The following is a 25,394-nucleotide window of genomic DNA, read 5'->3' on the forward strand; positions in this document are numbered from 1 at the left end:
AACCTCGTCACTCTAAACCCGTGAAAACCTACAATTCCGTCTCTACCCTGGTAAATATTTTTCCATTAATTTTGAAGCGAAATTTCGCAAATCCCAGAAGAAACAATGAAACAAACAGATCTACACAATCACATATCATCAGTGATGGACGAGATATAAATGCCATAAATATTCACATTTTTTTTGGGAAATCCAAAATGTTGTCCAATCATTGCTTCAACTTATTATAAATAGATTACACTGAGACAATCTCTTTGGGACTTTGCACTTTGGCTTTTGTGCGTCTCTTTTGCTTTATTAATATTATCTACATCCTCTCGTTGCCTTTTTTTTTTCTTCCACCCTTCAGATTGAGATATAGACCGACTGAATATGTTCAGCTTCCTTAGAAACCAGTCGCGGCGGAACTTGGCCTGATCGTGTAGTATGCGTGTTACTTAGGGATATTAGCCATTGCCTATAGCACTACTTCCGATTATTAGGTGTTTGATGCAAGAAAAAGCTGATCTTCTTCCGCCTCTAGCTTGATAGGATATATATCCGGGGTCTGTCACCAAAATATATCGATAGTAAGTTACTTTTTTATAATGTGTTATTTCAACTAGGGAAGTACAATTAGTATTTGGCACAGCTTCCTATTGAATTGTGCATTCGTGATTTCTAAATTCTTATGGGGTTTTTTTTTGGGGCCATTCCATTCTATTTTGTACACCCCCAAAGGTTTTCGTACCCTTTTGAATACGTAAGGGGGGGGGGCTTGAGTACTCATTAAAACACGTGATATGAGCGCTGCTAGATATACACGGAAACATTGCCTACTCACTGAAAGACGAGAATGTGAGCACTCTTACGAAAGACCATTCATAAAAACCGTGCGTATTCCGTAAAATGCGTAATAGGTGTGAGTGCTCCTAGATATGCGTAAAAACTGTGCTTATGTTCATGGAATGCGTAGAAACCATGCACACTCATTGAAAATGCATAGAATTGTGTGCGCTTCTTGAAAATGCGTAATGTATGTGAGAAATCCTAGAAATGTGTAATGTATGAGCACTCTTAGAAATACATAATATATGAGTACTCCTAGAAATGCATAATGTATAACCACTTCTAAAAATGCTTAAAAACCGTGCGCACTGCTTGAAATGCGTAAAAACCGGGCTTGTCCTCTTAACAATACGCAATAGACGTGAGCACTCCAACAGATGCGTAGAAAGTATACGTATTACTTGAAATGCATGATAGGTGTGTTTGTGTGTGAGCACTCCTAGAAATGTGTATCAAGTGCGTGTGTATATTCCTTGAATAGAAATGCGTAACAGATGTGCGCACTCCTAGAACTGCGCAGAAAGCAGCGAGCGAATTCCTTGAAGTACGCAATGTGTGTTTTCCAAAAAACGCATAGAGAAGCCGTGCATTCTCCTTAAAATGCGTACTAGCTGTGGGTACTTATTTAGAACCTGCGCAGATAGCGTGTATACCTAGAAAACGTTGAAACCGCGAGCGTAATCCTTGAAATTCGTAGAAAGCGTGAACGTAGATTGTAGAAAGGTGTGACATTACATAGTTAATAAGAGGCTTGCCCCTCCCTCAAATAGGTTTACAGACTTTCATATGAATGCCCAAAAAAAAAAGATGTAGCAAACTTGCATTTAGGGGCCATTCAAGTATTACGTAAGCAGATTTTTAGCCATTTTTGACCCCCCCCCCTTATCAGCAAAAGTCAGCAAAACACGGACGCCCCCCCCCCTTGTCAGCAGCTTAGAATATTTCATATCTTCAAAAAGGGGTGGTTGTTGACGTAAGCAACCTTCAAACCCCCCTCGCATCAAAAGTCAGCAAATCCAAACCCCCCCCCCCTCCCTCGATGCTGATGTAATACTTGAATGACCCCTTACTAAAAATGCGTAAGAACCATGAGTACAGCTCTACACCCTTATATATTGTGCCATAGCATTTTTTTTTCTTTTACTCATTTCTATCGTCACTGATTTTCGTACCATTAAAATCACCCATCACATACCTAAGGTTGGAAACCCACTGCATCACTCATCAACATTGAGTCTATCAAGTACCAGTTCGTCTCGATCATCATAATCTCGCTTATATAAACCCTTTGATAATCTCTTCGAGTATTCAACTCTAATAAACACGAGGCTGTGTCACCGCGATAAGAGGAGCTTCAAGTTATCACGATAACCCCCCCTTCCCCCCTCAGACATACGATATATAAAATTGGGCTTCCTCCCCCCCCCCCCCCAACAATCGATTACAATCGCAAACGCTGCTGCCGCCATCTTTGAATAGAGGAAACCGAAACTCTCTGACACGAGTTTTCTGACCAACAAAAATGTTAATTTTCTGGTTCTGAAATCCTTTGACGCCACTTACTGCTGACTGCTGGTGACTGAACGGCAGTGCCGTCTTGACACATGGGGCCCAAAGGGAAGAGGGGGCCTCTGAAAAACGAGAAGTAGTTGCATTTTTCGAGAATTTTCTAGGTAGGTCCTCAGAAAAATCACTTGGCTCGGGGGCACCATGATGCTCTTAAGACGGCCCTGCTGAACGGGACCGTCTTAACGCGAGTTGTAAGTCTTTAAGCTCGGGTACAAACATGTTTGTAAGGGATTCCCCCTCTTTTCAGCTGTTCTTAAAAAAAACGTTTTTCAAGGATCGCCATCAAAAATTACAATCCGAATTGTCTCAGCTCACATTGTCTTGGCTCATTAACCTCTTTACGATCACGGGCTTAATATTATGTCCGAACACCAGTGGAAAAAATTGAAACAAGTTCTCTCTCTGTATTTTCTTTCTTCTCTCTTCACCATCGTGAAGCTTTATAGCAACCCTATTATCACGATTGTCTATTATCTACGGAAGTTGTTTTTTTTGTTCTTTATAATTAGGGTGACCATACATCCTGTACTTTCCGGGACAGTCCTGGTTTTTTTTTTCTGTTTTTCCGGCTTTCCCGACTTTTTTGCAGAAATGTCTCGGTTTTTTACATATTTTCAACGAAGCCAACTTGGCTTTTATTCTTCAAATCGATGATCAAAATTATCTTCACAATGCTGAAATTACATTACGATAATTACGACTACAAATGAGAATATTTATTCCACATGTTTTTCATGTTTATTTTAATTCACTGCAATTTGAAGTTGTGCTCCAGTTTCCTCAATTGGCGACTTTCCTGTGATTTCGTCATGAGTTGGCGTTTTTTCTGTTATTTCGTAAGGAGTTGGCGACTTTTCTGCACTTTTTGCATCATTTATGGTGATTATTGGGTACACACAACACTGACTACTCTGTCTATTACTCGCATCGTTTTTTCAAGACACATCGAATTTTCCATAAATTCAATCGCAGTACCAGTCTGGCGGCGCCACTGTACGGAGGTCAACGAAGACCTTCTCGATTTTTCCACACGATTCGAGTGTTTATCTTTACACTTCTGGTTTGGCAACAGGAAATTACTGTCCCGAGGCGTTATCCAAAAATTGCGCTACCGATATTTTTCTTAACAACATGATGCCATCGCCAAGTTGGAGTATTTTTCATGATAATTATGTCCAGGTTAGCTATGATGGCCCATCAAACCGCAGTCACGATGCGATAATAATTATTTTTTCAAAATTTGACAGAAAAACTATATGTACATATTATCATCAATAAATAATTCCCCCCCCCCACCCCTCTCAAATTTCTCTTTTTTCACTCTTGGCACTCTCTAATCCAATACAGTTACTATATGCACAGCCATGAATCGCACATTGGCAATGAAAAAAAGGCTCCCGAGGTGTTTTGCCAAAGCCCGAAATTCATCAATTTCGTTGAATATTGACCGGTCGATGTCCGAATTTCGGGCTTTAGCCAGCCAGTTCACGAAAAGATCGGAGATTCCTGGCAAAACAAAAGACAGTCCGGTTCCTGGCAGTCCGGTAACAAAAGACATTGCTCCGGATAATATCTCACAAGTCGTTGAAATGATCAGAGGATGAAGCAATTTTCAGGACGTCACAGATTTGTTCACAAAAAACAGCTATTTACACATATTATTCACAATCTCACATTGAGAATAATGTCCAACAACATTGACTACTCTCTCTATTCCTCGCATCGTTTTTTAAAGACACATCGAATGAACGCACTTCGAGTTTTGGCAGTAGCATACCTAAGGCTGAACACACAGTGAGACAGAGAGGAAAGCAACGATGGAAGAAGAGATCAGAGCAGCGAAATCAAACACACTGATTCCAATGCGCCTGCGTATAGCGGCGCGCACCGCAGCAGAGCGGGAACTCCGCGACAAACGATAAGAGCAGCGCATTCAAGATATTTTGTTTTTGCCGCTCTGTTCGCTTGCGTATAGCTTAAGATGGCCGTCTAAGGGCTTGTTTTTGCTATTGCAAAGCGGTAGTGAGGTCAAAAATGTCACCAGAATCGTTGATGTTAATTGCTCGACGTACTTCAAAATGGTGTGGAAGATCAAATGAAAACAGCAAGCACCGAATATAATTTTCATGTTTCCCGTGAAACCTTTTTTCGTGCGTACGTGCCTAACCAAACCGAAAATGATTTATATTTTACGTTATATAATATATATAACGTAATATATAATATTTATGCAAATTAAGTTCACAAATCGGGATTTATGGGTTCTGCAGTTAGCTAAAAATATTTACATACTTACTGTCGAAAATCATACCAGAACTCATCGTGTAGGCCCTCTGTGGACATGAAGTTCATTTCCCGGGCCATGTCTTGAATGGGCCAAGAACCACAAGGTACCATATAAGCCTTGTTGAAAACCACTGATTGAAGTTTCTCAGTCACTCTGCAATTATTTACATATTGACAAACGTGTTTCATTCTATGGGTATTTTTTTAGGATCTTCTGGAAGGAGTTCAAGAGATGGTCACATGTGAAACTGTCAGCAGCAGCGTACCATGTCTTTGGCTGATTCAGATTCGGACCGTGATACAAGACGGCTGCCGATCCCACTCCGGCCGCTGTCCGTGACGGAGTTCTGCGACTTCCTCCCTGAACCCAGAGACGTGGTGCTGGTATCCTACCCGAAATGCGACACGAAGGTGATAGAGATTATCCTTTGGAAGCTCCTCAGGCCCTCGGCAGATCTCCCGGATCCGTACAGCACGACTCATCGTCATCTGCCGTGCGTGGAGATCCACGGTCTGAAGAGGATCCTCTCCGGACAGCAGTGGCCAAGACTATTGAAGACCCACTTGCCAAGAGTCTTGGTTCCGATCTATCAGAAGGCAAAGTACATTTATGTGGTGCGGAATCCCTGGGACGCCGTTGTGGCGTGTTATAGGTCGGCTTACCCGGAAAACACGGGGAACGAAAGGAACGAAGACTTCGACAGTTTCTTCCAGTCCTTCGTCTACAACGAGCACGGCTACGGGAACGTGTTCGACCACGTCAGAGCGTGGACGAGCAAAAAGAACATCGAGCGTGCAAACTTCATCGCCCTGACGTACGAGAACATCAAATGGCAGCCGCGCAGCGCACTGTACACGGTGGCGGCTTTCCTCGGGGAACCATACCTGGACTCACTGGTGCAGGACGACAGTGTTGCTGCCGAAATACTGAAACAAATCGAGAAGTCCGGCTTCTATCACAACCGTCACTGTAGGGTGAAGAAAGCGAGGAGGTCGACGCTGCTGACGGCAGAGCACGTCAAGACCATCGAGGGCACGATCGAGCAACACCTCAAAGGCACGGACATCGAATACCAGTGGAAGAACATGCTCAAAGAAGAGAAAGTTCGAGCTGCCGGCGTCAGAAAACACGAAAATCAAATTAACCAGTCGATAATATGACCTACCAAGCTGTCGCTACCGACTGTAGTAGTAGTACTATTACTACGTAACCATACAACACCTCGTACACATTCTTTTTTCGGAATTTCTAACGAATCGGTGTCTACCGAAACGTGTTCTGAGTGTATGTGCGACCCTAACTTATTTAGGCTGTCAGAATTGTGCTTGTTTGATGTTCTTGTTGGCGTTGCCATTTGTTTGCTATACTTTGAAGTGAAAATGGTAAATGCTTGCGTTTTCATGTTGTATAAGTATCATTCTGAAGGTCTGCCTGCTCTCTGCGAAGAGACTTTTCAAATGGGGGACTAGCTTGCATTCGCGCCTAGAAGTTATAGGGGAACTACCAACTAAGGCCCCTCTTCACTCGGAGAATACTCAAATTTATCTCAAGTAGCATAGTGATCAAGAGTCATCGACCGAATCACTCGATTTTACCGTTCTCCCTCACACGGTGCGAAGTCACCTGACAACCGGTTACCTTGGTATTCTAGTCGCCAATACTCCAATGTTCTCTCGTCTGATTGGTGCTATACGCGTGTTGGGAGCCTGGATACCGAGTCTTCTGGATTCACTCGAGTCCCTCTGGTCATCAGAATCATTCCAGTCTCCAACACTCCAATGTCCTCGTTTGAGTGGTGCCATAGCAATTCACGTGTTGGGTCACCGTGATACCGAGTCTTCTGGTATCTGAATTACTCTCCCTCACACGGCAAGAAGTCGCCAGTCAAATGGTGGCATAGGTAGGTATTCTAGTCACCAATACTCCAATGTCCTCGTCTGAATGGCACCATAGACATATGCATGTTGGTTTGCCTGGATATCGGGCCTTCTGGTATCCCCGTATGGGGAGGGGCTTGAGTCACTGCCCCCCTCAAATTTTGATACATGTCAAAGGTATGATGCATGCAAAGGCACTGAACAAATAAAGATTTTTATTCAATAAATAAACATTTTCTAACAATAAAATATATCACTATGTCCAAGTCTAATCGGGACAATCTTCTTTGGCGATGCAGGTGCCATTCCGAAGTACTTCGCCATCCGGACAGTAGCAGCCCGGAAAGCACTGCCATTTCTCGCAAGCAGCGTCATCATTAAAGTGATAATCACGATCCGAACAAGTTGGTACGCATGCGCTTCCACACTCCCGGTATACCATACCGTCATTACAATGTTTAGCTGTGAACAGAAAAAAGAAGGCATAGAATCAGATTTCAGATTGATATATACGAATACAGTACAATACCGTTTTACACTTCATAACTGTTAACACTTCATACACTTCTTCGTTCTTACTGTTCGGCCATAAATTTGCCGATATAAGAGCCCCTAGTGGCCGCAAAGATCAACGAATGCAATTGAAATTCGAGATATAGGTGTTTCGAAGTATGCACTCGAGAATGTAAAGAAAAAAAAACCCCAAAACCTAACTCTTGCAGTGACGGCCACAACGAAACGATTTCGAAAAATTCGAACGGCAAACGCCCACTTTTATGCATCGCAAAATTATCAGCGTACCGAATAAACATAAAGGGCGTTGGAACGGTGCCTGTAACTTATAAATGCGGCCGCAGACAAAGAAAGAAGATCTCACCAAGGGGTTGGTGCGCTAGACGCTCGGTCTGGGGCTTCCGCAGGTTTGAAGAAATTCCCCGAGAGTCTAGCGCTCCAATCCCTTGGTGAGATCTTTGTCTGCGTCCTTCGCCAACACCCCCATAGATAAGATATCTTATCTAAGATAATCTTATCTGTAGGGGGTGCTGCCCTCGCCCACATTTATAACGTTACAGGTACCGTTCCAACGCCATTCATGGTTATTCGGTACGCTGATAATTTTGCGATGCATAAAAGTGGGTGTTGCCAATCGAATTTTTCGAAATCGTTTCGTTGTGGCAGTAACCGCATTAAGGGATTTCCCTTAACCGAGTTAAGGAATTTCGGTTTCTTTTGTTATTTTTTTACATCCTCGAGTACTTACTCTGAGATATCTATATCTAGAATTTCATCCAAATTCGTTGATTTGTGCTGCCGCTAGGGGCTCAAAATTATTTTATGACCGCCCTGTACAAGGGTGACAGAGTTTTGAGCACCTCTCCGCCATAAATGCCTCTAATGGCACGCAGGTCTCACAACTCAGCATCTCGCGATCATCTGTTCCTTCTTCTCACTCTCGCGTGCACGCACACCACTGAGACGCGCACACACACACACACGGATGGTTCGTGACGTCACAGTTCGGTCACTATTGGTGTATGCGGCACCGTAGGCCCTTTGTTAAGTCGGCCCTGCACTCTGGGAACTTCCTCGGAAATTTTCTTTGACGGACACGAATTCCAAGACTTTTAGAGCCCCCCCCCCCCCCATAAATTAATTAATTTCCGGTAAGTGTGTGTGTGAGCAAAAATGAGTTAATCTCAGCCTAATTCCTATCATATCTTTTGTGGCGGGGGGGGGGGGGCGGTCGCGGCGTAAAAAAAGTCGTCAAGAGTTGCCAGCACTCCCAATGCTACCGCAATATTGCACATGTAAATGAGGCTAAAATATAGTCTGAATCAACTCAGCGATAGGTATATTGATTAGATCGTCTGCCCGGATTGCCAGATATCAGGGTTCGATTCCCGGCGGAGATAACTAACACACTTCCCTTTCTAGAGTTCATCTCAGCCATTAAAATCCAAAAAGTCTCTCTCTTTGATGCATTGCATATGTTTTTTGCCCACATAATGACGTTTAAGTAAAAAAAAATGGCGTCACACACGCAAATTGAACGATGAGCAAACTTCCCTCATTTTTCTAGATGAAATATGGTCACCCAAGGCTTAAATAAATTGTATTTTTGCTTCATGGTAATGCCAAAAACTGCACCAAAAATTGAAAATATCGTACTCACAGCATAGCTTAGCTCTGCCCAGTGACTTTATCGGCACTCCTTTCTCGCTGCACCTCAAGGCGTAGGCCAGCACGGAATTACAGAAGCAGTTCGATTTGCCTTTGCAACTGCAGGCGTCCCTCCAGCAAAAATGGTAGTAAAGAGTCGGGTCCACGACGCGGTGGCAAGACCGGAAGTACTTGCTCTTCCTGTGGGAAGAAAAAAACGGAAGTGGCGTCAATTAAGGCGTTCCGGAAATTCACTGTGCGGACGCTTAGAGCGTCTAGTTTTTAGAAAAAATGGATGATGTATGTGAATCGTACCAGAACGTGCTGCAGACTTTCAAGGCCCTGATGCGTCTCGCCCGGGTCGAACAACCGGACAGAGTCATGTCGATGCTGACGTTTATCGGGGACACTCGAAGCTTCTCGAAGTCCAGTACTATGTCGTGTCCGCTTTCTCGGCAACTGGTGTCCTCCTTCCAGCTCGTGATGAACTTCTGTAATTGGATGCAAGAACAAACATTAAAAAATCTGAGCAACCACGATTTTTTGGGACTCTTTATGCATAGCAGGGGCTATTAACCTATGGGTCGTGATCCAAACTTGCATCGCAGGTGATTCCGAGATGGGACGTTCATATCCATTAAAAGTCGGGGATTATTGAGCTATAGGTCAAGACCCATACTTGATTCGTAGAGGCTTCCACAAGATGGGTGATGCAAATCCACTTACAGCCAGGGGTTCTTGAGCTATGGGCCACGACCCGAACACAATTCACAGCGGCTTCCTAGGTGAGTCGAACAGATCTACGTGTGTTATAAATGCACTGATTACGCCACTGGTTTGTCACTAACTTCAAAAAACAAATAGTCGCATGGGTCGCGAAGCTGATCTTGTTGTTAATTTTGGGTCACGGTGTAAGAAGTTCAAGAACCCCTGATATATATATATATAGCATTCTTTGAGGCAGATACGTAGGCAGGGGGCAGAGGGGTATGGACCACCCAAGACCATAAAAAATTTAAAATATTTTGTAATATTTTCGTAAAAAATTATAATATCGAAAAAAGATGCTAATTTCTGCATCCGAATAGGACCCCCGAAAGTTTTTTGGGCCTTGGGCACGAACCCCGTTTCATCCACGCGAGAAACAGGCTCTGTCCATGATCAGCTTGAATGAGAAAAACAAAAATTGACTTATTGTTTTTATATTATTCTGTACTGACAATATTACTCGGTAAAGGAGTCCCTAACCTCCATCTTATTGGTCCAAAGGGTCCGTAGAACACAAAATTGTTAAGAACTCTCCTTCCACCCCTCGTCTAATGGATATCTCAATTTTGAGTATTAAAATATAATTGAACCGATTCAGCCACTTCTTTTTCTCCGTCTTGAAATTCGATAACGTTTTTATTGAGCAATATTTGGCATTATTTCCCCAAGGCTCTCTGCTTCATGTTCTTGGAATCCCAAAGAATCCGGAGGTCCCCATTGAGAACACGAAGGCAGTCGAGGATCCAGATAGGTGGGGCTGTTGCCCCTCCCAAGAGCCGAATAATATGTAAAATTCGCCTTGACCAATAAAATACCCCTCCCGTACCACATCATTCTAGATTCGCACGTGCTTGGAGAACTTTTGGAATCCAACTTGGGGGTCTGAAGCACAGAATAGTTATGTGCAGCAATGCCGTCTTAACTCATGGGCACGGCCCGGGGGGCCTCAGAAAAATGAGAAGTAGTTGAATTTTTCGAGAATTCGACAGTTAGGGCCCCAGAAGAACCACTTGGCCCGAGAAGCCCATGATGCTCTTCAGACGGCCCTGATGTGCAGCCCAGATCGCGCCACCACTTATATATATATATACAAAAAAAGCTCCCCACCCCACCACCACAATAAATTCTCTCGGCCAGAATGGTCAGTTTTATTACTTTGCCTGCAGCAGGGCGAGAGGTTTTATATATATATATTTGTCTACCCTCAGAAGGTTTAATTTTCCTTTCGGGAGCGTTTGTTTTTTTGCCAGAGGCAATTTCGTCATAGGAATCAGCACTCGGTGTGTTGTGTTTGCATCCTATTTTCTTCATTTCTTTATGGAAGAGGTAATGCATCTGACACACCCCTGTCCCACCCCTAAGGGTATTTAGGTAACTTCGTGAACCGGACGCCGCCATCCTACTCAGTGCAGATCTGACTGGGCGAAACGGAACTAAATCCCGAGCCGAGAACCAGAGGAGCCAGGTTCGAGGGGTGGTGCCAACCCTCTTCCGTCGTGCGATTTTTGCAAAACTACAGAGCTATAGCCTTCAACCGCAGGACTTGATGCTACATAACGGCATCACCAAGCTGAAGCCCTACCCTACACGCATAGGCGAAATACCTAATAGTACGGTAAAACTAATGTCTCACGACGGTCTTCATGGAAAAGGTAACACCCCACTTAAGTACATATGGGCGAACCCTTTCCCCCCCCCCCCGAAGGAAATACGGGAAATTGGGATTCCAAATACGGGACCATTGTCATTTATTGCCGAAAAAAAAATGATGCTAAAAGTAAACAAAAATGCCGAACACTGTAAAATCACGGCAAAAATGTCAATGGCTGGAAGTGAAGCACTACTGCAAATTGCTGCAGATTAAAATGAATTTCATTAAAACAAATTCACCATGACAAACATGAGATCGATACTTATTTTATTGTTGTAAATTATTAATAATATAATTTATGTGTTGGAAAAAAATTCTGACTTCAATAAACGATAAAAATTCAAGTAAGCCTTGTTTTAAAAAACGGGAAAAACCAAGACATTTTTGCAAAGAAAAAAGTCGGAATGGCGAGAGAAAAAAAATCTGGACTGTCCCGGAAAAGACGGGAGGTATGGTCATTGCAAGAACATAGCTGGCTCACTTGTGAGCAAACAATGATATTCTCAAAATGTATGTTAGTTTTTTTTACCGGATCCGTTTCATACGGGGAGCATGGCATCAAAGCATGGCCCCCACAAAGGTGGGGGGCCGACAGGGCTCTAGCCCTGGGGCCCGGGACATTTCTCATCATTTTTTGCTTTTTCGCACTATAAATTATTACGGAAAGGGTCCGTGAAAAGTCTGACCGGGGCCCCCGCTCCAGGATGTGGGGGCCATGCATCAAACGTGAAGTCGACTGATCTAATGCATAATTGTATAGATGAATTGACATCATCATGATTTTTGGAACAACGATATTTAAAAATCTTCCAGAATCTGTGACCAGGGCCGTCTCAAGAGCATCATGGGCAACCGGGCCAATTGGTTTTCCTGAAGCCTTTCCCTACCTCGTAAATTCCAGAAAATTTCAACAGAATCTCATTTTTGTGAGGCAACCGGGTGGGCCCATGCGTTAAAACGGCACTGTCTGTGACTTGAATTCTCCGGCATGCCGAAAAATACGGGTATTCCCGACAATGCTACTTCTCTCATCGCGGTTTCTTGGCATGCGACCCCGAATAGCGTACTTTTAAAAAAGTGCAACAGATACGCACATCAAAACAGAAATGTGCTGCCATCTAAAAGTCTTGAAACAAACAAAATCTTTGAATTTTTGTTTTCACTTCCAATAGTTATTTTTAGATGGCAGCACTAACACACGTTTTAAGAAATAAAAATCGTCATTTTGAGAAAATATTTCGTTTAAATTTTGTTTTACACGAATTTATTACAGGGTTGCCAGATTCGGAAATTCCGAAATAAGGAGGCACGCTTGTGCCACTTCGGTAACAACACATTCATCTCTACCCACAACAGATGGCACTACTGTCGTCTGGGAAAAAGAAACCTGTACACGTTGAGTTCCGAGATGTCCTCCTTTTGTGATGTCATTTCAAACGTCCTCGTACATTTTAGGAAATTTGTCCTTTTGTCCTCCTTCCCAAAAAAAAAAGGGGTTTCCAGAATTATTTTTATTTCTTTCCTGGAGAAAATTTCCTAAACTGAAACATATCTCCTTTTTTCTCCCCCTTCAAGCATTTTTACACCCTTTGAATTCTCAGAATAGGAGTACCCAAGGCGCTTCCGAGCAGGGCCGATGCTATAAATATTCTAACCACGGCCGAAAGTTTTTGCTTCAGGATAATACGAGAAATTCCAAAAACAGCTCTGGAATAACAAACGCGCGAAATATTGTTTGGCTCATCACCAACATAGGGTTACCAGACATCCTTTTTTTTGTCTTACGCACGCCTAGGGTGGTGTTTCCCCAAAGTGAGCAATATTGCCCCCTGGTGGACGATGGAATGGTCCGGGGGGGGGGGGGAAGGATAAAAGTTGCTAAGCTACTGGTTTAACATAGGACCCCGTGGGTTTGCTCGAGTAGGGGGCCGATGAGAAAAAAATTCTGAAGGGGGCGATGGAACAAAAGTTTGAGAAACCATGGTCTAGGGCAGTGTTTCCCAAAGTGGAAGATGGAATGGTCCAAGGGGGCGATAGAACCTAGTGATTTAACGTAGGATCCTATGGATTTACTTTAGTTGGGGGGCGATGAGAGGAAAAAATTTCTGATGAAGGGGGCGATGGAACAAAAAGTTTGGGAGATTATGGTCTAGGGTTACCATCCATCCATCCTCCTTTTTCGCGTCATTTCAAGCGTCCGACGTTTTAGAAAGTTCGCCAATTTTTCCCCTTTTATTTTTTACAGATTTACCGAATCATTTTCGTTTTTTTTAGGGGAATTTTGTGTTTTTTTCACTCTGAAACATATATCTCTTCATTGGTATGAGTTAGTGGGTGTTTTTTCCCACACATTTGTACACGCGTTGACGAATGCCCTCGAAATTCCCAGACAAATCCAAGTTCCATCCAAGAAGGATATTAATGCTATTCTAACTACGGCCCAACTTGCTTCAAGATAACATGAAAAAGAGTCTGGGAAAAGCTCCGGAAGAAGAAAGCCACAATATCCGTTTTGAGAATACCATTGTTTGTTCACCAACAGCATATGCCATGAACTGAAGTAGGGGGTTTACCTATTCCATTCAGAAATAAAGAAAATAAAATGCAAATAACTCTCAAGGCTGATTCTTCTGGCAAAAAAACCACTCCCAGAAGATAAGAAAAAACTTTTGAGAGTATGGAAAGAGAAACCCCTCTCCTTTTTCCAGGCAAAGAAATAAAACTGACTAGATGGTGAGTACAATCCATCAAAAGCGAGAGAGATCGTTACTTTTTTTTCTTTTGCTCAAACTCATGTCTGTGCCAGACATATACAGTATGTTAAAATATGGAGACGTTTCAAGTCCAAGACTATTGTATAGCTTTTTGGCCGTCATCATCCTACTCTATTTTCCGCATGGGTCTAAAATTCAAACCACCAATCGTTTCGGTCACTTTTACCGGTAATTATGCATAGTCCCCGATTGAAGTTGGTAAGGATTATAGATATGGAAGAAATGCGAAAATCAGTGCCGCCTTAACGCATGGGCCCACCCGGAGGCCTCACAAAAATGAGATCCGATTGACATTTTCTAGAATTAGCAAGGTAGGGCCTCAGAAAAACCAATTGGCTCGGGGGCCACGATGCTCTTAAGACGGCCCCGGCGAAAATATCACTTGAATTTAACCACTTAGTTTCTCCCGTACGTGACGGGTGCACCACATATTTTGCCGTATTTTAAAATTACCGTTATTTAACGCGTATAAGAAACCCCCCGATTTTTTTTTGGGCTTAAAATTTGGAAAATAGTTTAAAAGATATACGTCTATAATACTATCCAAGCATAAAGAGGCCCCCGTCTTATTTTGGGAACCCATTTTATGGCAAAAAAGGTTCCTACACGTTAAAATACATGGTAAATGGAAATGTGTTTATGAGAATAAAAAAAAAACCGAATCTATGGCGCTCTTGCCAGCAGTGAGCGGCGATGGTCGATTTTTCACGCTCTTGATTTTTAACACAGAGAGCATGTTCATTTAATCTAGTTTTTATGGGTCTCCGTGTTTTTTGGAGTATTATTAGGCAAAGTCATCCACTCTTCCGTAGTTTATGTACGAACAGGGAAAAGTTATGAATGGAAACTGACGTCACCAATAGCAATTTTTTTTATGAATGAACTGCTCTTTATCCAGAGGCGGATTTAACGGCGGGAGCACCGGGACCCCGACTTCTAAAGGGCCCCAAAAAACATATATATGAAAGTCACCTTCATTTGACTTTTCTTGTTTACATCCGTATAGTACTACAAGGTTCCTACGTTTTACGTTTACTACCAGTAGTACTACGAAAGAAGACATCGACCAATCAGCTTCTTTCATCGTTCATTCGTGAAAATCTTCACGAGTTCATTCATTGATGAGCTTATGGATGAGAAATGAGATTTTTTCCCCCGCGTTTTTTCTGTTGCCTAGGCGACGGGATTAGATATTGATCAAATGTAAACACTACAGTGCGAGAAATATATCACAACAATGAGTTTGTCGCGTTTCCTGACGTATTTATAACTAACAATTGAATATTATGTTTAGCACTTTAAATTAATGACATCGCAACAATATAGTTTACTTCAATACTTCTACGTGCAATTTCTTACAATTAGAAGATATTCAAATTTCGTGTAAATTCACCTAATTGGAATTTTAAAATGCAGTTTTCACCAAAATGTCTGCCATAAAGAGAGGATTTAAAAGAGCTCGGAGTTAACACATACATAAAAATATTAGACGTCAATCATTAGCGTCGGAACCTAGGGGCTGAAGGTATTCGAGTCCTCTCCCCACCCGAATAATTTCTGAAAAACGATGCAATTCACCTTCCCTTTCCCGTATAAGTGCTCGAGTCCCGTATATACGGGATAACCAGCAACTTTCAGCCGTCTCTGCCCCTTTCAATGTTTTGTTCATGTCGTCGCCTCTAGCGCCAATTTTTCAGTCGTGATGATGACCTGTCGATGAACTAACAAAATTAGGAGATTTTATGCATGAAAAAAATGATTAATCATTTATTTAGGTCGTTAGCTGTTTTTTATTGTTCAGGTTTAGGGTTACTGGATTCCGGAACTAAGAAATGCAGATGCACGCACTCTAGGCAAAGTCACTTATATGTTTTCAAATACTGTATGTTGGCACAGAGACAAGTGGCGTCTCTCGCCTCTGCTAGAGTGTGTGAGCATGAAAAAGACAAAAGAGTACGCAAGCATGTGTGACCAAAGCGCGACTTGGAAACAATTGCGTATCTACGGGAGGGTGGCGAATTCGGGGAATGAGCGGTCAAGACAATTATACAAGAATGGAAGGAGCACGGCAAAATCAGTGTGGAGTATGTATCAAGACCATATTTCGCCTCCGGGGGGGGGGTAACAGAATAAGCACACATCGACGAACAGATTTTTCTTTCAGAGTGCAATTTTTGTTTTTTCTGGAAAGAAAAAATTCTGGAGCCCTAAAATATGAGGCCAAAAGAGAAATTCAAAAAATGTAAGAGGGCGCTTGAAATCACTTCGAAAATAAGGACATGTCCTCATAAATGAGAACGTCTGGTAACCCCTATTGTGCCGCCCAGACACCCCAAAAAAAAGTCAAATACCCCTGCTCTTCTTGAAACTATGGTGTAGCATTTTCATGTTCGAAAACTAAATTTCTTTTCTTTTGAGATCTAAACTTTGAGCCCAGCCAGTGAAGGATCGATTCAAAACATAACGCAATGTTCTAGCGGGGCCCCATAAATAGAGCTGCTTGGGGGAAGAGGACTAGAAATTTCTAGAAAAGGGATTGCAAGCATCTCTGATAACAATTTGATTGTAACAGAAATAAAGGAAAAAATAACTTTGCTATTCTAAAATATTTGAGCTGAAAAAAACTCTTTTAATAGAAAAATGTAACATTTATTGACCGCACACGTATTATAAAAAAAAAATCAAAAGATCAGTTTATATCAAACATCAAAGAATGTCAGATAATAAAAGAAAAATAAAGCATGGATATATATGTATAATTATTTAAAAAAGTAAACAAATAAAAGCGACAAAAACAAGTATCAAGAAGTAAATGTTTTGGCAATCCGTAATACCACTGTGAAACACAAATTAATAAATAATTGCATGAATCCCATTCTCAGCAGTGAACACTGTATTTAACTTATCCGAATACATTCAGAGCCATCTTAATAACACCTAGCTCAAAGTACCTCCCACCAATTTTAATTCTTACTCTTAGAAAGTATTCTTACTCGTAGCACCAAATCTCACTATCATGAAGGCCCCCTGGACCGGCCAGGGTGTTACCATGTGTTAAGAAAGCCCTGAATATATTCAAGATCCAAACGACAACCTAGAACCTAACTCTAATCATTGAAAACTTTTATGCATGGAGGTACCATACAGTAAAGTGTGGACTTCCATGGGAAGAAGGGCATTATGAGAACATCCATGTACGACAAAGTATAGGTAAATAAAAAGTTCTTACCAAGAAGCTATGTAGATTTAAATTTAATACAAATTAGGTGAATAAGTATGAAATATTGATACGGTAGACTCGATTCATGAAGAATAAAGTTATTACAGAAATTGTGTTGCCGTTATTCAAATTAGTACGTATACATTTATGATATTTTTATGTCCTTGTCTCTTTTTAATCTCTGAATCCTGCAATCACCTTGACAATACAACTCATATGTATTATTATAGTATTTTGATTCTAATATTGTTCCTAAGGCCACATATACTGTACAATACATATTCATCAAAACAAACTTGTAAAATATTGAGAAAATAAACACAACACGACTTTGAAACAGTATGTTTGGGTACCCCCAGATCATATACAGGGTTCCCAGCAAAATCTTCTTGATCATTTCCCTACCAGAAACTCAAAAAATTCTGGCTTTCCCTGACCAAAACTTCTGAGAAAAGAAATATACAGTCGCCCCCCCCCCCCGTATTTGCGTTTTTTTCCCCTTTATTGGAATTTTTTTTTCAACACTCAGAAATCGTTATTCATGTGTTTTGTTTACAAAATTTTAGTTGTGCATATTTAGAATGGCTCGCTAATGACATTACTGTCATCACCAGAGCCGTGGCAGTCCCCAAGAGAGAAACAGTCCTCTTGGATTGGATTAACCTTTTGCCACAATGTGCACTAAAGAATACAACCACTTCTACAGAGCCAACTGAAGAGACTATAAAAGACATTGCCATGTTAGCGAAACAGGTGGGTGGAGAAGGGTTCAATGATATGGATATAGAGGAAGTTGAACTGCTACATTAATAGCAATTCAGAGGTGTTGACCGAGGAGGAATTAATGCAGGTTGACTGCTCCTGAAACTGAAGCGGTACCAGATGAAGATCAAGATAAAGAAGTAGAAGACAGGTTCACCATGAGTAACATAGCGGAAAGGCTTCACACGTTCTAATCAGCAATGGATTGTTTTCATGGCATAGATCCCCATATGGTACGCTCTTCAAATTTAGAAAAATTGGTAGAGGAAGCCTTGTCATCATATTACAACATACTTGATGATATGAAGAAGACACGACAAACAGAAATCACAATGTTCTTTCAGAAAACATCGCTAACAATCGCTGCACCCTCTTTTACATTTCGTTCTATCCCCTCCTCTTTCCCGTGATGTTCAATAAACGAGATATACAAGAAGAAAACGATGGTTTCGGTTATTCGCGGATTTCCCGTATTCGCGGTCACCACCGGAACGTAACCCCCGCGAATACGGGGGGCCGACTGTAATTCAAAATATTAACCTTCCAAATGTTTTTCAGTTTGTTTTTTCTTTTTACAAAATTTTTCCCTGACTTCTATCGAATATCTGCATACTTCCCACCCCCCGACCATTTTTCTTTTTTTTCTTCTGACATCCCCTGATTTTCCAGGTCAATGGGAATCTTGTTTTTTATACTTATCAATTAATTTATTTTCACACAAAGCAGGCGATGTACAACACTGATGTAAAGTTTAGATGTTGTCTGCTTGAGAAGAAAAATAATTGTAAGTTGAATCTGAAAACTTACTTACATTCAGTACACGCAAACAAAAAACAGAAGTATATGAAACGTTGATGTAAGTATATTTATGCTTCTTGATGTAAGCATATGGCAAAAATGTTATATCTCAATCAACAGCATTGCAGTAATTCAAACACTTTAAAAAAAAGAGCCAGTTTCATATTCAAAAGCAAGTTGCTCTTGTTAGCACAGTGAACAGCATCACGATAAATACAGATGCTGCTATTGTTCGAGAAAACTACAGAGCAACAGTGAATGGACTGACAGATATTACATATTTCTGATACCAGCATACACTCAGCATTCTACAATTCCATCCACCGTCACTCAAGCATTGACAACAATTGTTTTTATCATGATGTCATTCACCATTCACTTAGTAGCAAGAGCGCCCAAACCACCTTGCTTTAAAAATTAAACACTCCTTTTCCCTTGAAGTATTTGAATCATTGAAATGCTGTGGTGAATCGAGGCAAATCATATTCCTCACTGTATGTTTAATATGCTTCTGTTGCAAATTTTTGTAAATGAACCAATTTTGCTTTCCCTAGGCGAAAAAAAAAAGACTTGTAGTATGTTTTCGTTCCATTCCAGCCCAGTGAAATGCCAGACTTGCCAGCAATTCCCCCATTCCCCCCCCCCCCCCAAGCAGACAACATTCAAGCTGAGTTTTACATCATTGTCATACATCATCTGCATTTTTGAAAATTCATTCATTCCTAATCTTTTTTAACACTGGCCTACATATATACAAAAATGCTTCCAGTAAAACTGAATAAAAATGCTAGAGCTGAAACAAAAACACGGATAATTAGATTTCATTTTTCAAATGACTGTGCGATCAAACTTAGAGCTTCATCCTGGAGGCAAGTATGTTAGTGATCCTTTGTAAAAAAAATTATCTGTTAAACACCAATGTTTTTCCCTCACTCAAACCCATACTTCCTATATGGGAGTGGGGGGACAGAACATTGAAGTGAACAATATTACCAGAAAGAATGGTTGGAAACATCACCTGAAGGTTACGGGTTGCACTGCATCAGGCAAAGTGGATTATTGGAGCATTTCAATTAAAATATACACCAGAACATGACAAATCCTAGGTGCTGGGTTCACATTATGACTAGAAAATCAGTATTGACCAAATATTTTCCTGACAATGCTTCTCCCAAGATATTAAGGGCAGGGGGTCATTAAGTCTGGAAAAGTCACTCACAAATCCACTTAGAGCCAGAGATTCTTGAGTTATCAGTCCACGGCACAAACTTGATTTGCAGGTGCTTCCAAGATGAGTCATACAAATCCACTTACAGCCAGGGGTTCCGAAATGGATTGTACGAAGATTTCAGCCAGGGATTCTTGAACTATGAGCCACGACCCAAACTTCATTCTCAGGAGCTTCCTGGATTGTTCATACAAATCCACTTACAGTCTTTTTCTAAATGGACTTATTGCGGTACTGGTCTCAAAACAATTATGAAAAACCAACAGTCCTGTGGAAACGCGAAACTAATCTTTATGTTGATTTTGCGTTGCAGCTGCAAAAGGCAGAGAACCCCTGTTTTAGGTACTCCAAACCAGTGTTTTGCAAAGTCGGCACTATCGCCCCCTGGGGGTGATGGAATGATCTGGAAGGAGTGGGGGGAAGTTGAAGTTATGGGTATAAAATAGGATTCAATGAGTTGATTTGAGTCGAGGGGCAATAAGAAAAAATTTCTGAAATAAAAGTGGGGATGAAGCAAAAAGTTTTGGAAACTCTGATCCAAACAAACGGGACAAATATAAATAAAAGAAATAGGACTTATTAATCTATAATTACAAGACAAAATTTGAGGACAGAGAAGACAGTAAAACAACCAGATCTCAGAAAATACTGTGCACAGATATAAAATAGTGAAAAAGCCAAGGACTTTCCTTAACTTGAAGATTATCTATATTCATATATACCAACATTGGCTTAAAGCTTGTCAGTAGTAATGAATGTTCAGCTTTGCCATGGGGGGGGGGGTGGTACCTCCCAGGAACAACGTAATCATAGCACAATAAAAAAGTCCCTCAAAAATTTTTTTTGAAATTTTTTAATTGAAAGTTCATTAAATACAGCACCTCATTGGCACTGGAGCCTAGAACGCTCAGGCCACATGAGTCCCACCTCCCGAAACAGTAACAAAACAGATCGGTTCCGAGTTTGTCTTCTCTCACATGCTTATATGAATTCATTGTTACGGTAAAGATCGATGCAATTAAAAAAAAATAAAAAAAAATAAGTAAACCACCGCAAAAAACTCAAACACCTGATTTTTTAAAACCAATTTCTGTAGTATTAAGAATGCCTTCCGTAGCTCCGTAGTTTATAGCGGCCATCCATAGAAACTATGGATGAACAAATCCATAGCAGTTGGCAACTCTGTATATGTATTCATAGGAAAAAAATATAATGGCACCATATTTGATTAAAAAAAATTACATCAAAGAGGAACTCAGTTTATCAAAAAAACACACTTTGAGGTAGAAAAATATAAAATAATTTTTAATACTACCTTCTCCCCACATTTTTTTGATGCATAAAATATGTTTAAAAAATTGGTCAAATTGACTAGTTTGTTAGCTTTGAGTATATCTAATTTTTCCTATTTCTGACAAATTTTATACATATACCAATTTAACCTTTACAATGGCAACCCCAAGATATCTCGTCAAACTTGATCTGCTTTATTTTGGTCACCCCGAAATCATGACATAAAATCGCTACTAATATAGATATGCTTACTTTGGCTAATTGAAAATATCCTTAATGATAGACTTTAAAAATACAAATATGGCCAAAAATGTAGTGATGCAAAATCATTGAATCTCATTTGAAGTAAGAAATTTGAGCATGTGACAATTGTTTTTCTTCATTAATACTTGCTGAAATACTGAAACAGAATACTAATAGCTAGGTAGGTATAAAAGATTGAAAAGAAAGTTTACGTGAAATTCATCAGGGACCCCCCCCCCCCTTCATATGATTAGTATTGGATGACGTTGTATAAAGGCATTACATTTTGTGTTTTCTGGATAAAAAAAAAAAAGGAAAATATTACTTTACTACATTCAATGCATTTAAATATTGAAATATATACTCTCAAAAAGAGGAAAAAAAAATTCTGAAACTGTCAAGTTTTACAACAAAACAAAGTATAGTATTGATCAGATGGCTCAAAAGCATTCCGGGCCCATATCATTCATTTGCCAGTGCCCGTTTTCCTCAACATTCGGTGTAGCCTCAAGAAATGCTCGATTGATTTGTAGAAAAATAAATAAAACTGGGAAATTCAATTGCCTTGTTGTTGAAATCTAAAAAGTTTGGAGAGACCCTTATTTGTTCATGAATCAAAATTTTGCTAGTAACAGCAACAACAAGCATTACTATACCGAAATAAGACAGCGATGTCAGGTCCTGCTATGCAATAACAAAACAAGTGATAAATTTTCAATTCGCAAAATGTGTTTCTAATGTAACAAGGGTATTGAAAAGTGTAGAAAGCATGATGCGAGAATACAATTGCAATTATAATGTTCAGAATGTAAATATATTTTTTATCAGTTATGGAACGAGGAACTTTTGGCTAGGCAGTAAAAATTTTTACTAAGGTAGTACATTAATAAGGCTGTTGCTGAACCAACATCAATGAGTAACCCATGTAGATCTGTTGGAAGGATATTCATGTCCCTTGAGGTCAATAATGTGTGTATTATATGTTTGTATATTGTATAGATGTTTGTATATGTACATATCTTTGTATTTGTGCAATTGTTTTATCAATAAACATTGTTTATCAATTACATGTAATAAAAATTAATATACAGGGGTCGAGCCAAAACAGTACAACCCGTTCAATATACAAATGATTCTCAAAGCAAAGCCATGGGTCAAAGTAATTGAAACCTGGGTGAATCCAAGTTCTTTCAATCGTTGATTTTGTTATGCCACAACCTGGCTAGGAAAAATTTATTCATCTGATTTTGACAAAGGGCGTATATGACCTGAGATCTAGGTAAAAGCATCTCTGATATAACAATGCTGATTGGATGTTCATATTATGCGGTTATCAGGATGTACCTAAGCGACGCCTTTGAATCATATTCATGGTTGGGACAGTGGGTCAATGTAGACTTTCTCGTCTTGTTAGCAGAAGAGGAGCAATAGCACAAGACGACACCAGGCATAAATTCAGTAAGCATGATTAGGACCAGGTGTCAATGTACACAAATACACCTTCATCATACTCATTTGACTTTACATGGGAAGACTGTGGTGACAGCTGTCATCGTGAGATGGCGCTGTACATTCCATGAAAATGTGTGCATGGTTGTCTGGGCGGATTGAGGAAATACTCAGTTTTCATGCGGCTGACAGTCAGAAATTCATTTCATTGTACACATTCTTTTTTCAAACTTTTATTGCTTAATTTTGACCATCAGTAAATTCTTTTAAATGTGGGGAAGCGTTTTATCATTTTTTGGCACCCATAAACATGTTACGTAGGTGGTTTTATTGCTTTGGCTCAGCTCTGCATACTCTCATATAAAATGTGACAATACTGTACTAGGAAATCAATTAAGAGTAATTTTATGAAGCACAAATGTCACAAAACATATTGTTGAAGATAGACAGCACAAGTGTTATGTTCAATCAACAGAGAAAGCAAAAGAAAAGTTTTTAGCACGCAAAAACAAATAATAAACTACAAGAGTTGCTACAAACATTATCACAGACTTCGACAAGATAGATAAGAATGCAATACAAAAATTAAGAAAAGGGTATGAGTGGTTGTTAGAGGATTTAGAAGATGAGGCGCAGAAGAGTCTTGCAGTGGTCTCTCACATGCTGACTGACTAGCATCTGAAAGTTGATCTGTATCTTCACAGATGTATTTACATTCACCTGAGTCCTGTATTAACATCATAAGAAAAACGATAAAATATAAAAAGACAGAACACAGAAGCGAAAAAAAAGCAACAATGACAGCAATTGAAATATTTAGAATTCTTAGTACGCGTACAGTCAACACTTGCTATAACAAAAGTATGATATTGAAACTGTTCCATCATAACGACCAGTTCGATCGCTTCCCTTTGAACGACATCCATCTTTAAATGTGTCTGGCCTCTACCTCTGATATTTGGGAATTCTGTTTCTTATGCTTGTAATCACAAGAGACACAAATGCGAGGTCTGATACATAGCTATGTGTGACTGTTGCATGGCTGACCCCTCCCTATTTCTCTGTCTGGGTATCTTAAAATCCTGATTGAGGAAACTTACGAAAAATTCTGACCATGAAATAAGGACATTTCACTGTGCTGAAGCTTCAAGTGTACACAAGCTCTAAGGAAAGATTGAACTTTGTTGCTTTTGTTATCTAGTGTGCTCACCTGGCAAGTGAGAGGACGTAGGCTCGATTTCCAGCAAGGGCAGTTGAATTTTCTCTCTAATAAATTCATCTTCACATCAGCCAGCTGGTGAAAACCTTCGCACGGATATCAAAGAGTGACATCATCCTCAGAGAGGTGGAGTTATGTTTGCACAAACTGAAAATTGGCACTTTTAAATTTATTCAACATGGCTGTCTTAAATAAGTGCAACAACACGCTACCCCTTTTCACCTTAAATTTTAAATTACATGTACTTAAGTAAATGCATGAAATTCATTATTGCAATTTTATTATTTCCTAACCAGATGCATTTTCACTGCAATTGCTTTGTTACATTATAACAAAATGAATAACACAATTTTTTTTTATTCTATCGAAATATGGAACTCTCTTAAGAAGCTAATTATTATTTAAAATATTTTTAATTTAATGATCTCTTGATATAAAGTCTGCTGGAATGATGGTAATTATGACGAGTTCGCTGTAATCATAACTAAAACTTAATTTGACATTTTCACTAGAGAAACAGCAGCATATATAAGCCAATACAGACTCCTTGAATGAAAAGGGCAAATGCCCACCTCCGGCCATGACAATAGCACAACGCTTTTAGTGAACTCTGGCGCATTCTGTTATCTGCCTATAAGTAACAGGGCAATCACATGGTTCCAACATGTTGAAAGCAAGATAGTTATTCTGGAAAAACGTGGAATTACTCAAATACTGAAGAATCAAGGTGCAGCGGAACCGCAGAGAAAATTTCTATTCAAATCAGGTCATGACTTCTATTGCACGAGATTCTCATGCCAATTTGTTTTTTGTGGGGTCAGCTCCTAGGCATTCTGTTCACAACTCCTACCGGAACCCCTCAAGGAATTAGTAAACAAAAAATAGTGTTGTTAATGTGTCAGTGTTGCACGCTAGTCTTTCATAGCCTAGTGCATTCTGTTCCATGGTGAATGTTTCTTATGCATTCTTTCACCTGACTTAAAGTTTGCGTGAAGCGTTTTGAATAACCAGGAGTATACAACATACATATAGACTGCATATAATTTAACGAAGCTGCATCCGAAATAAAATAGCGGAAACTTTTTTTATGCACATATATATGTACACATATATAGGATTCACACAAAATTTCCTAAATATAAATTAAGGACTTTTTAAGGAGTTTCAAGCAGTTTTTAAGGAGTCATGGCAAACTTCATAACTTTTAAAGCAATAAAAAGGTTAATAAGTTTTACATCAAAAAAAGGGGCGGAGCACATATGCAAATT

General features: G+C 40.1%; 2 protein-coding genes across 3 annotated transcripts in view; one reads left to right on the forward strand and one right to left on the reverse strand.

Annotated features, from left to right (window-relative positions):
* The first annotated feature begins 338 nt into the window (after window positions 1-338).
* On the forward strand, window positions 339-6,401 carry LOC149070084 (sulfotransferase 2A8-like). The gene is made up of 2 exons (XM_089249214.1): window positions 339-569; window positions 4,892-6,401. The coding sequence occupies exon 2, from the start codon at window positions 4,951-4,953 to the stop codon at window positions 5,842-5,844; it is 894 nt and encodes a 297-aa protein (XP_089105340.1). The 5' UTR covers window positions 339-569; window positions 4,892-4,950; the 3' UTR covers window positions 5,845-6,401.
* Window positions 6,402-6,762: 361 nt separating this feature from the next.
* The window catches only part of LOC149070085 (sushi, von Willebrand factor type A, EGF and pentraxin domain-containing protein 1-like), a 90,253-nt gene continuing 71,621 nt past the window's right edge, over window positions 6,763-25,394 (reverse strand). Inside the window, exons 32-34 of one of the 2 annotated variants that reach the window (XM_089249212.1) lie at window positions 9,037-9,212; window positions 8,735-8,922; window positions 6,763-7,023 (exon numbers count right to left, since the gene is read on the reverse strand). In XM_089249212.1, the coding sequence (XP_089105338.1) occupies window positions 6,830-7,023; window positions 8,735-8,922; window positions 9,037-9,212 (558 nt within the window). In that variant the 3' untranslated portion in view covers window positions 6,763-6,829. Of the gene's footprint in view, window positions 7,024-8,734; window positions 8,923-9,036; window positions 9,213-20,767; window positions 23,635-25,394 lie in introns of those variants that run through there. The other variant, XM_089249213.1, reaches the window with a different exon arrangement.

This window comes from Pholcus phalangioides, unplaced genomic scaffold, assembly GCF_987345545.1.
Source record: "Pholcus phalangioides strain wild (caught in Gottingen) unplaced genomic scaffold, Ppha-v1.0 ptg000022l_1, whole genome shotgun sequence".
NCBI classification, from domain to species: domain Eukaryota; kingdom Metazoa; phylum Arthropoda; class Arachnida; order Araneae; family Pholcidae; genus Pholcus; species Pholcus phalangioides.

What these genes read in the sequence shown, in the direction of transcription:
- LOC149070084 (XM_089249214.1), top strand. Translation starts at nt 4,951, where the DNA reads ATGTCTTTGGCTGATTCAGATTCGGACCGTGATACAAGACGGCTGCCG.